Raw genomic sequence first — 12,271 nt, 5'->3', positions numbered from 1 at the left:
CATGCAGACTGGTCACTGTTCTCACGTAGTCTTTCAGGAAGAGAGAAGACAAATGGAGTGGCCAAGAGAAACAGAGGGGAATTGTTAAGTGATGAATAGACAACAAGTTTTCACTGAAATGCCAAAATGGCAAGAAGACGGAGGAAAAAGTCAACCTTCTAATTGTTATGATTTCTTCCATATGCTTCAGTGAAGCCATTTGGCTTGAGAGGATGGATACAGGAGAGGTGGGCGTGAGGCGGTTATGGGGACACTGGGACCTCCTCCTTGGGGGTCTTGCCGGAGATGATCCTGTTTTGTCTGTTCTTGTTCTCAGGGGTGGCTTTGCAGGTCCTCACGGGTCGACTGGACTGGAGGCCCTAGCCTGGCTGGTGGGGACTCTCCCTGTCTCAACTGTCCCCATCTCGAATGTGTCCCTGATGTGGGCTGGGGGGCGCACGGTCCTGGCTCTCTGCTGCCCATGGGCTTTGGAAAGTTTGGTTGCCTTGAAACTGGAGACAGTTTAAACGTGGCCAAAAGGTATATTCTCAGCCGTTGATTGAAATCATGGTCAACTGTCCTCCAGAAGCTGACATGGGGCTGGAGTGGCGGAGTTCCCCAGACAAGCTTATCATGTCCCCACCACACTCGGGGTGCCATAGAGCCTGCACTCCACACCCGGAGGGCATGGAAAAGCTCAGCCTCAGCGGCAGCGGGAGCCCGGCAGCGAACGCAGGCCCGCAGCAGGCTTTGTTCACCGGCATCTCTGCGGTGGAGGTAGGGGAGGAGAGCGGGGAGAGAAGAGACAAGTGCAGAGGGGCCGGGGCCTCACCCGGGCCAGCGCTGATGGTTTCCTAGCTTATTGGGCCTGGGCCCTTCAGCGGGTGCTAAGGCGAAAATCATCCTGCGCTCTGAATTGCTGTGGAACTGGGCCCAGACCCAGAGGAGTCCTGGGCCTCGGGGCTCCGCTGAGTGGGCAGCAGACTGAAGACAAGGGTTTGGGGGTGTGTGCATTTGTGTGTGCGCGTGCAGCGAATGGCACCCCATCTAAGAGCACAGACTTGGAGAGAACGAGTTAGAACCTCCGCTCTGCGTCTACTCGCAAGTTAGCACCCCTCCGGTTTCCTCGGAGGCAGACAAGGGTCACAGGACTAGCGAGCGAGCTGCCACGAGGAGTAAAGGAGTGAACGTGTGCAGGATACACGGCGGGCACCGCACCTGTCAGAGAGCAAGCGTTTCGCCATGGCAATGAGAGCCACTAATCCTCGCCGGAGACCAACCGAACATCGCTTAAAGCCCCGGGATGCCACTTTGTCCCAGGGGGCCAGGCTTGGGCCCAGGCATGGCACACGTCCTTTCCGGGTCGGGGGGTGTCTGGGACTGTGACACATCACCTGAGCCCCAGGCACCGTGACCGTAGGCCCTGGACTTCCTAGAACAGGCCTGTTGTAGAACCCCCAGCCTGTCATCTTCCCGCCTGCCCTTGCGCCTATCAAATATGCATTAGGGGTTCTGTTTTGGGAAAGGGTGGTCGTCAGGGCTGTGGGGGAGCCAGAGACGGGCCTCGGGGCCCAGCGGGAAGGCCGCGGGGTCCTGGCTGTGGCAGGGGAGGCTGTCCGGCGGCAGAGCCTGTGGCGCTGGTTTTCAGGAGCTCTCACCGGACTCCTCAAGCCTGAGTTCAGTCTGGAAAGCATGCCTCTTGGGGCAGGCCGGGCAGGGCCCACGCCGGGCAGAGCCTGGGGCAGCGCGAGCCATGGAGGGCTGTTCCATGAGCCTGTGCTCCAGGGACGCCAGCTCGGAGCCCTCGCCTCGCCCCCTCGACCTCCAGAAACTTCTCTCCACCCCGTGCTGTCTCCTGCTTCCGGCCGCCATCCTCCTCGCTTGGACTGCAGGCTCCTAGCTGGGCTCCTTTCTGAGACACGCAGCCCAGGGATCTTCTTGCAGGGCAGCGGGAGCCATCGTCGCCACACCTCAGTGCCTTCCCAGCCTGCTCAGAATGAACTCCAAACCCCACTGCCCACAAAGCTGCCCCTGACCTGCCCCTGCCCTGCTCGGGGACTTGGCTCCCACCCCTCCCTGCGCTGATGCTGCTGATGCTCTACCAATGTGCTGTCCAAGAGAACTTTCCGTGAGGATGGAAATCTGAGCAGTCCAGTATGGTAGCTACCAGTTCCTTATGCCTATTGAGCACTTGAAACGTGGCTAGTGTGACTGAGGAGGTGAATTTTAACTTAAATTTTAATTAAATTTAATAGGCGTATGTGGCTAGTGGCTACTTTATTGAACCACCTAGTGCTAAACCTTCCAGCCTTTTGTTCCTGCCACTGGGCCTTTGCACTTGCCATTCATTCCCTGTAACCTTTTCTTCCTTCTTTTCCTGGCTAACTTCTGCTCATCCTTTAGGCCTAATTTAAATATCTCTTCCTTCAGGAAGTCTTCCCTGGTCTCTAATTTAACGCGATCTTTCCTCTGTTACACACAAAGCACCTTGCACTTTTCCTCTGTAATATCATCATAATTATCAATTACATATTTATTATTGGGATTATTTGTTTAATGTCTCTCTCCTTCCCTTGCTCCAGGAGGGCAAGACCTAAGTTGTGCTTATCACTGCAGCCACAGTGCCTAGCTCTGGGCCTGGCACAAAGTAGGTGTTAATAAATGTTTGTTGAATGAATGCACGAATGAAAAAGGAAAGAAAGAAATGGATGAGGGGAGAAAGGGGTTAAGAGCTCTGGATTTCGACACACTAGGGTGATCTGTCACTTTCTAACCTTGTCCCCTTTAACCTCTAAGCTTCAGTTGCTACCCCTTTAAAAAGGCTTCAGTACTAGGACTCGTCTTAAAGGGTACTGGAAAGATTACCTGAGACAACGTCTATCGAGATTCCAGCATGGGGTGCGGCTCATAGCGAGCCCTCCGTGCATGCTGGCTGCCATGATGATGATGATGATGATAGCATTGACTCTAACTGGGGCTGCTTCTATTGGGGCTGGTTCTATTTTCAGGTAACTTACGGGACACTCTCTTCCTGGCCCATCATGGTCTGTGCTGGGAGGAAGGCGGGCTGGCAAAAAGATGCCCATTTATAGGTGGAGACCCTGACCCTGAGGAAGGGTAGTCAGGTCAGACTCACCGCTGCTTCGAGAGCAGAGCAAGCGCCCGCCCTGGGCTCAGGCCTTTGGAGACAGACCCCATCATGCCCCTGGGCCTCGGTGGGCTCGTTTCTTCCAGGGGCTTTGCCTGGAGCGGGCCTGGGGTGGAAGCTGGGCTTTGCAGCCCCGCTGCTGCGGATGGACGAGAGGGGATTCGACCGAGCGGGAAGCTCTGCGGGAGCTTCGGCCCCGGGAGGAGGAGACGCTCTGGCCCGCGCCCGGCGGGAGCCCTCGGGGAAGACACCACTGCTCTGGAGGGCAGCCGGGGCCCCGCGGGCGCACCTGCTTCAGCGGGCGGTGCGTGGACCTGGCTGTTCCTGCGCCACGCTCTGAACAAAACCCTTCCTTAACAGAGTCACTGAGGCCTCAGGTGATTGTTTGGGACTTTAAGGAGGGAAAAAGAAATCATAAGAAACCGGCCCTCTGTGTTTGTCGTCGGCTCGCACTCTCAGAGGCCTTTGGAGTGACTGTGAGCCCTGGCCTCTCTCTGCAGGGGAAAGAGCTGAGGTCCACGGAGCACGGGGCCCGCCAGGACCCACATGTTCTCCTGGGCCCCCCAGTAACCAATGGCAATCATCGTCATCCTCATCTCTAAAAAACACAAGCTCCAAGAGTCCCTTTCCTAAACCTTCTCCATCTGCAAAAGTGGAAGAGGGAAGGTTAATTTCCAGAATCAACAGGCCGTTTGAGACCCTCCATCACCCGTAACTCTGACTGCACCTGCTTTGTGAGTTCAGATTCCCCGGAGGCTCTATCAACCACAAGGCCTCTAAGGGTTAGTAACGGCGATTATTATTGCCACCGGATACCGGTCTCTGGAGCCCCCATGCTGCTGGCACATGCCAGGCACTTCCTGTGCACGGCTTCTTGAACTCACGACACCCATTTTATAGGCAGAGAAACTGACACCACGGACCCCAGCCCCATGTTCTGTCCACCACGTTCCTCCTGCTGTCTTCTCTAGTCTGTGGTTGTTTCAGGTCATTCACCCTTCCGTGTAGTCCTAAACAACGGTCAAGCCCAACAGCGGCCTTGGCGCGGCCTGGGGTGGCTTGAACTCGGTACTTACAGTCTCTGATGGTGGCCTTGGTCTCTTCAGTGTCGTTAAAAAAGGAGTAACCTGGGAAAGAAAGAGAAATCCACAAACCGTACATGCCATCCTGGTATCCCTGGCCAGGCCGGGGCGGAGGTGCTGGGAGAAGGGGAGGGGCTCTCCCCTCGGCGGGGCAGTTTTGTTTCAGAAGGAGCTTGGAGACCACCTGGCTCTTATGGGACCCCCGTGAAGCCAACCCTGGGAGGTGACAATCTCCTGGTTTCTAAGCGCCACCCAGAGAGAGGTCCAGGGCCAGGCATTCCAGCAGCCTCTAGAATTTTCCAAGCAGGCACTGGGGAGTGAGTCCCAGCACGGGACCAGGAGGCCTGGGCTCTGAGCCGGGCTGTGCCGCTGACCTGTGCGGCCTTGCCCGGTCACTCAGTATTCGGGCTCGTGTTGCTCACCGAGCTGCCCTTTGGCTCGAAGAGTCTGTGATCTCTGACCTGGCCTCTGATCCCTTGGAGATCTGAACACCTGTCATGAGCTGGTCAAAGGGGAAAAGGGGCACAGGGGGCCACAAGAAGTGCGAAACCCGAGTGAGGGGTCCATGAGGATTGGGGCAGCCGTGCGGGCCTTGGTCAGCTCCTCTGAAGAATGGGGAGAGTTAGGGGCTGGGACCGTGTTTTCTGTAGCAGCACAGGCCACAAGACACCTGCTTTCTAGCTCGGTGTCCACTGCGAGCCCTGATTTCATTCACTAAGGAGACTGAGACAGGGCACATTGGTGACAGTTCACTCCTAGTGTTATTTTCCAAGTGGTTCTGGGCAGACACGGCCCCTCAGTTCACTCTGCCCAAAGGGCCACCCGAGAATAGGATGGGGGACCGCCAAGGGGCCCGCTTCTCACCTACGCTGTGGAAGCCAGCTGCTGCCTCCACCCTTCCCGGACACCTCACCTTCCAGTGGCCAGCATCCCAAGTTTCTGGGCCCTGGAATCCTGCTGAACTAGCTCCTGAGCCAGCCAGCATGCCGGGCCCTGGAGCCCCAGCTCCTCTCCCGGCCCAGACTGACTTGTTCTGTCCTCGCCTGCAGAGCCCTGATCTATGGAGTAATGAAAGGCCTAACTAGGTAATAACCGGTTTGCCACATAATTCATCGTCCACATGAGAAGCTCCTGAGAACGGACGACAGTGCTAAGAGCAGCTATTCCAGGATAACAATGGTGAAATCATTCCAGGTGGAAACAGTGTGTCCCGGGCACACTGGGACACTGTCACTTGGTCACACTGCCTGTATCTCCACACACGAGCCACACTCCCACCTCAGGAAGAGTTAAGGAGGAGTCAGAGTGGGGCGGGCGGTGGAGCACACGGTTCACTGCCCAGCGCGGTGGCTGCCCTGGCCTGTCGGTGCCCGACACTCCTCCACTGGAGGTGGCTTCCGGGCTCCAGGGGTTCCTCGGAAGAAGAGGCAACCTGTGGCCTGCTTTGAAACAGCTCGTTTTTAGCATATTCGTCCGGACAGCCCCTGAGGCAACAGGACCAGGGACACAGATTTTGGGGGAACAAGTGCCAGGGAGGGAAGGGAGGTGCTGTCAGGGGCTGCGGGGCCTGCACGCAAACTTGACTCACTTAACGTCTGGCTACTGCTGGCAACGCCAAGCTGCATCCTCTTCCCGGATGGAACACCTCCCTCTCCGTGGCCCTGGGATTCTTGGGCAAGGCTGCTCCCTCGGGAGGGCTCTGAACGGAGCCTGAGCCCCTCCCAAGCCCCTGTGACTTGCTCAGACTTGCCCCCTTTCAGGGAGGGCCCACTCTAAGCATAGGTCACTGTCCCTGGCTGTAATTAAGCAGACGCTAGACAACAATGGACAGCAGGTCTGTTTGTCCCTTCCTTGCCCCTGGTGGGCCGTGGCTCCCATGGCAGAAGCTGAACAGTGCCCCCCCCCCGACCATCCTCAGCTTTCCCGCCCTCAGGCACTCATGATGGGGGGGATCAAGGGGAGGAACAGAGTCCTACAGCCGGAAACTCATCTACGGTGTTCTGCCCAAACAGGAATCCCTGCCACAGCATCCCCACCAATCAGAGGGCTCTTAGACTGCTTGATTATCTCCAGTGATGGGGAGCTTCCTACCTTAGGTACCTTCTGAAGCTGCCTTTCCAGAAGAAGGTAGTAACTGTTAGAAAGGCCTTTCTTAAAATGGAGCTGAGATATCTTTCCTTTATTTTTAAAATTTCTGCCTCTTGGTTATATTCATGATGACAAAAATGCTGCCATTTACTGCATTTGTGCCCTCATAGGCTGTGCAGGTAATATTCCACTGGACCCTTCAAGAAGCCTGTGGAGATGCGGATCATTATCCCACCGCACAGACGAGGCAGTGGAGGATCAGCCCTTGCCAGAAGTCTTCTGGCTCCGAAGACGTGGAGCCCGTGTTAGAACGCAGCTATTTCTGATTTCAAAGCCCCTGCTTTGCCCTGACTTTCCACCGTCGACCCTGTGTCTGTGTAACCTGAAGTTACTTAACTGCTCGGGACCTTAGTTCCTGTATCTGTGACGAGGAGATACAGAACTCGATGTCCTCAAAAGCCTGTCCCTTGGCACTCTCCTCCCGCCCGTGCGGACCTCTACTCAGGCTCCTGGCGCCACCTCCCGGCCGCTCGGTCCTTGCTCACCCAGAGAGTGACAGGAGGAACTGCCAAGCCGCTGGCCTCCTCCGGAAACGCGGAGGGAGAGGCTCCGGGCGGTCTCCTCTCCTCCTGCTTGTGGAGCGTCAAGCACACCGCTCTTTTGTCCACCTTTTATGGCTGCAAATCTTTATGAACATAATGCATTATCTCATTGTGTCAGCCTGGGTCCTGGGCGAGCCCTGAATGTGGCTTTAGCTTTTCTTTTCTTTTGAAAAATGGACCAAACTCGCTTCCTTGTAACTTGCTCCCTTTTACCTACAGTCTCCAATTCTAGCAAACTCGAGCTTCCCGGTGTGAGGGGTTTGGTCAACAGGGGACTGTGGTTAACAGAGAACTCCGGCTGACCACCCTGCTGTGTGAGTCCCAGGGCGGGGAAGGGCCTCGCGAGGTCCCTTGGTCCCACCCCGGACCCCGGCCCCCTGGACACCGACCTTGCGCGCGGATGTTCTGGAGGATAAAGTACAGGTACTCCCCGCAGACGCCGGCCGCCTCTCTGAACTCCTCCTGTGTCATGCTGCACAGCTGCAGGCCGCTGACGTTGAAGTGGCAGAAGGAGATGCCACTGGCGTCCAGCCTGTACTGCTCGCAGCAGAACTGGAGCCACTCCCAGACGTGGCGCTTCGTCCAGTACTCGGGGTGCACCGACGTCCAGTAGGGGTCACCGGCTACACCAGAGGAGAGAGAAGTGAGGGACAACGGCCCAGGAGAGCCTCCGGAAGAAGCCCGAAGGAGGCTCTGCTTGTGTGACCATCCCCACCGCTGGTCCACCGAGCAGAAAGGGCCTGCTGCCCTGGGGGAGTCCTGCTGGGGCCCCGCTCACCTTCCACTGCACAGCAAACCTGAGGGACTGGATCCCACGGGGGACTTCGGGGCAGGACAGGGAACGGACTCTCACCCGTCATGGCCCGGGAGCACCCACGCCTGGTTCTGGCGCTCAGAGGAGGGGAGCCCATGGGGAGGGGAGAGCAGGGCCTTTCAGGCATCAAGAGCACAGGCTTTGGAGGCTGCAAGCCTGGGCTCACACCCTTGCGCTGCTGCTTTCCACTTGGCAGGGTCCACAGTCATGGAAGCCTCAGTTTCCTCATCTGTACAATGGGTGTAGTATGTCCAGCTCACGGGGCCATTATGCAGTTTGGGTTAGGTAGTGTCTATAGGCCGTGTGGTGCCTAGAAAATCATCAGTCAATTCAGGAGTTGTTAAATGCCTGCTGCGTGTCGGGCACCACCGGCCGCCGACTCGACTCCCTCTGCCCTCTGGACAGCTGCCAGCACTAGCCGTTGGTCTGTGCGCCGTCTCAGCCGTCTCATGCTGAGGGCCTTGAGGTGGTGAGACATTGCCCAGAGGCTGGCAGACCGTGGATCACCACAGTGGGCTCTCCTGAAGGAAGGGGGTGCGGGGGAGTTGGTTGTATTGTTGTTTTCGTGGTTTCGGTGGTGTTTTGAAGAATTTCTATCCTGAGACCAGCACCCCTTCACCCACACAGAGCTGGGTGCCTTCTGGTCTGGGGGGCTGGCCATACCTGGCCCAGGGCAGAGATTTGGGGCTCAAGGGCTCAGTCCCAATGCCAGGAGAAACAGGAAAGGTGGTGACAGGGTACAGAAGAGGTGAGGTACCAGGTACGTGGTCAGGCTCTGTGACATAAATCATTCTTGCACCTGACATGGTACTCATTCATTCATTCAATGTTAGCCCCAGTTCCTCACTGCTAAGGTGGGGACAATGACAGCACCCTTATCACAGAGTCGTTCCGTGGATTCAATGAGTTCATACATGTAAAAGTACTTAGAACACAGCCTGTAAGATTTTAATGCTATTAGGAAGGTTGTCCTTCAATACCTACTGTATGTGAAGCAACAAATTTGCGCTAAGGATTCATGGTGAAGGAGAGGTTTGGTCCCTGTCCCTCAGGAGATCACAAACGAGGAATCTGAGGGTCACGGAGGACTTGCCCAGGATCCCACAGCCAGTGTGTGGCAGAGCTGGGATTAGAACCCCACTCTGAACTTGAAAGCCGTTGCAGTTCCTGTTCCATCATTCTGGTCCTCAGAGCGTCAGCACAGGGAAGAGAGGAAACGTGGAGAGAGAGGCGGAGGCAGACAGAGAGCTGGAGCGAGGCTAAGGCCTGCGGAGCAAGGCAGAGAGCAGAGTACGGCATAGGTGACTGGCTCAGGCTGTGTGGACGACAGATAGGGTCACTCATGACTTAGACTCCACAGCGAATGGCAACGAGGCGGTTCGGATTCCCCTTTTACATGCTGCATTTGCTGCCTCTGCCCCCCCGTGGAGCTATGGAGCTTCCAGTCCCAGGCAGGAGATGGGTCCTCTGCCCTGGCAGCTGTTCGCTCTCTGAGCACCCCGTGCGTCAGCTTCTCAAGTTCTCGAATCCTCCCAAATAGGTACAATTGGGCTGTTTCACCAAGGAGGAAACTGAGGTTCCCCCTAAAACCCAGAGCGGTTCCAGAAATCTCTTTTCCCACCATGGAGTGGATTGAGCTGTGGTCAAACAAACAACAGATTTGTTTTAATTTATTTTAAAATTTTAATCAGAATTCTATACGCATGTGGATCGAGGAGTTGGTATTCTGCCAGGATGGCTGAGGCTGATATGATCGCCTCTCCTTGGTGGATGAGGACAGCAAGGGCTGGGGAGGCCAACGCCTCTCTTCTTGCTCCCTGGCCGCTGGCTAGAGCTGGCCCACCAGCCTGTGGGGGCCCTCATGGCCAGTGGGGTCTCCTGGGAACAGGGTGGCTGTTCCCGCCTGATCTGTTCACTCGTCCATTGACTTCTGGCTCAAGCAGACCTGGGGCCTTTGACTTTCCTGGTGCTCTGGTGAGAGATGTCTGTGAGCCTTGAAATTCTCCCGTGGGGTCCTGAGCGGAGCCCCTGGGGATGGCATCGTGCAGGGCAGGTGGAGGACACAACTTACTTCTTTTCATGGAAAGCGTTGGCCAAGTCTCCATCTCACTCCCTCTCCACCTCCACCCCCTCCTTATTTTCTTTGGCACTTGAAGAGGGCCACGTTGTTTCTGGTAGCCAAGAGGGCCTAAAGGATTCGGAGAAATGCTGGGTGTGGGGTGGCACTGACACCAGGAAGGTGTCGCCGGGCGGGCTCCCTCCGTCGAAGCTTACCCACAGAGCAGGCTTTGTGTGGCTCTGGCCCCCGGAGGGAGGCCAGGGCCAGAGCCAAGCATGGCGGCCTCTCCTCACCAGGAAAGTCCCTCCCACAGCCCCAGAGCTGAGAGGAAAATGGCTGTCCGCAGTGACACGGACGCCAAGGAGCCAGCACGCGGGGCGCTTTTCAGTCCACAGAGGCGAGGCTGGCAGAGGAGAAGGGCCTGCTTGATCCGGCCCCAACCTCCCCATCACTCCCTCAGGATTGCCTCCCGGCTCAGCCTCTTCCCACGGGCCATTCCCTTGGCCCAGACGAGGGAGTGAGGTGAAGGGACCATCTGTCTTCTCACTAACTCCTGCTCTTTCTCAAGATCACAGCTCACTCGCCCCTCAGGGAGTCTCCCGTCCCTCCGCAGCCCCCCTTGAGCTCCGTGACGTGGGGTCAGCTCTGCTCTGTTCCCCTGAGTCAGGAGGGCTTGGAGCCCAGCCTGGCCCACTGGGGGTGCTCAGCGAGGGTGACTGACCAGCCGAATGACCGATGATTATAATTTCCGCTTTACAGATGAGGAAGCTGAAGTTCTGGGAGCTGACGTGACTCTGCGAAGGTCACACGGCTGGTCAGTAAAGAGTCGGGCCCCACACCAACTCTACTGTCTTTGGATGTGGGAATTTCAAGTCATAATCATCTCTCACTTTTCTTGGTTGAGGAGGACCAAATTGGGCACATGTCTCGAAGACTGAGTGAAAACGATTTGGATGAAGGCAGACATAAGTATATATATATATACAATCTGGTTTTGAAAAATTAGAAAAAGAATGGAGAGACTGGTGATGACAGCATTAGCAACCTCAGTGAATGACAGAAGAAGACCCTTTGGCTACTTGGAAGAGATGAACTCAGGGCAAATAAAAGAAAGGGTGCCACACCCACAGAATGTGTTATCTTTAATAGGTTGTATTGTCTGGAAATGTAAGCATTTTCCTCAAACTCCATCCAAAAACGAATCTAAACTTTCTGGAGAAGCTGAGCTGTGAGGCCGTCTGCCTACGGCTACCAGCTGGGGACAGACGGGATCCTGTGCCTGCTAGACTTCATAGAAATGTCCACAGGCCACTATTAAGCAGCAGGCTTGGCCAGCTCCTTTGAAGTCGGAAGTAGGTCAAGACAATTGTTTAAGAGCCATCTGCCCTGGGAAGAAAAACTGAGGTGCTAAAGGGAGTTTTCAGCAATCCTGGAACAACTCTCACAAGTAATGTTATAACCTGGGATGTGTTTAAATTCGGAGGGAGGGCTTAAGCTCTTAGAGCTGGGCTGGTGCACTCAAATGCCACAGGGTCACAGGCAATGCCCATGCCTGAAGTGGCCCTGGTGAGGACAGTGGGAATTGCTTCATGCCGAGTGGGCAGTGGCTGCCCAGCTCCAACTGGCCATTGCCGTGTGGGAAGATGGGCCCTGTGTTGCCACGCCCAGACTCTTACGTGAAATCTCATGATTTTTTAAGTGCTGGCAAGTTATTTAAGTTTTACAAACCACTCTGAGGGCCAAGCTCCTACACCTCCAGTCACTTTGTGATGGAGAATTTCACATGCGTTTGGCAGTTGTCTCCTTTGAGATTATTGTTTCGAGTGGCATGCTGAGACTTCTAATGTTTTTAGTTGGAAAGTATTTTCTTTAAATTAAAACTCTGGAAAAAAGCAGCCCTGCTCTGCTGGGAGTTGAGGTAAAGGTGCGAGATGGTCTCCTCTCCTTAGCTCCAGCAGTCTCCTTGAAAATCACTGTTCTAGAATCTGAGACCAGGGTTCCTGTTATTAGGATTCCTCCTAAAAGTTGAAAGGGTCTGTGGTTTCACACTTAGTGGTCCTGCCTCCTTGGGACTTGTCTGCGAAATGGGCATAAGAGGACTGACCTGCTGGTGCTGTTGAAAGGATGGAGTGAGTGGACGCGTGGAGGTGCTCAGGGCAGGCAGGGCACGGCGCGGTGCTCCTTACAACCATCCATCTGCACTGGTTACTCCTGGGGCTGCCCGTCCCTCTGCTTACTCGAATTTCTGCAAATACTGCCAATATGTGTGTGTCGGTCTCTGCAAATACTGCCAATATGTTTTGTGTGTGTCTCTGTAAATACTGCCAATATGTTGTGTGTGTGTCTCTGTAAATACTGCCAATATGTTGTGTGTGTGTCTCTGTAAATACTGCCAATATGTTGTGTGTGTGTCTCTGCAAATATTGCCAATATGTTTTGTGTGGGTTTCTGTAAATACTGCCAATATGTTTTGTGTGTGTCTCTGTAAATACTGCCAAT

At 55.3% G+C, this 12,271-nt stretch overlaps 1 protein-coding gene across 3 annotated transcripts in view; it reads right to left on the bottom strand.

The window, feature by feature from the left end:
* The window catches only part of ELF5 (E74 like ETS transcription factor 5), a 41,091-nt gene that overhangs the window by 4,681 nt on the left and 24,139 nt on the right, over positions 1-12,271 (bottom strand). For 2 of the 3 annotated variants that reach the window (XM_046643072.1, XM_046643074.1), the window contains exons 3-4: positions 7,289-7,522; positions 4,204-4,254 (exon numbers count right to left, since the gene is read on the bottom strand). In XM_046643072.1, the coding sequence (XP_046499028.1) occupies positions 4,204-4,254; positions 7,289-7,522 (285 nt within the window). The remainder of the gene's footprint in view (positions 1-4,203; positions 4,255-7,288; positions 7,523-12,271) is intronic. The other variant, XM_046643073.1, reaches the window with a different exon arrangement.

Source organism: Equus quagga, chromosome 17, assembly GCF_021613505.1.
Source record: "Equus quagga isolate Etosha38 chromosome 17, UCLA_HA_Equagga_1.0, whole genome shotgun sequence".
NCBI lineage: Eukaryota > Metazoa > Chordata > Mammalia > Perissodactyla > Equidae > Equus > Equus quagga.
The sequence above is the reverse complement of the archived record's forward strand: the minus strand, read 5'-3'. Positions and strand labels throughout refer to the sequence as shown.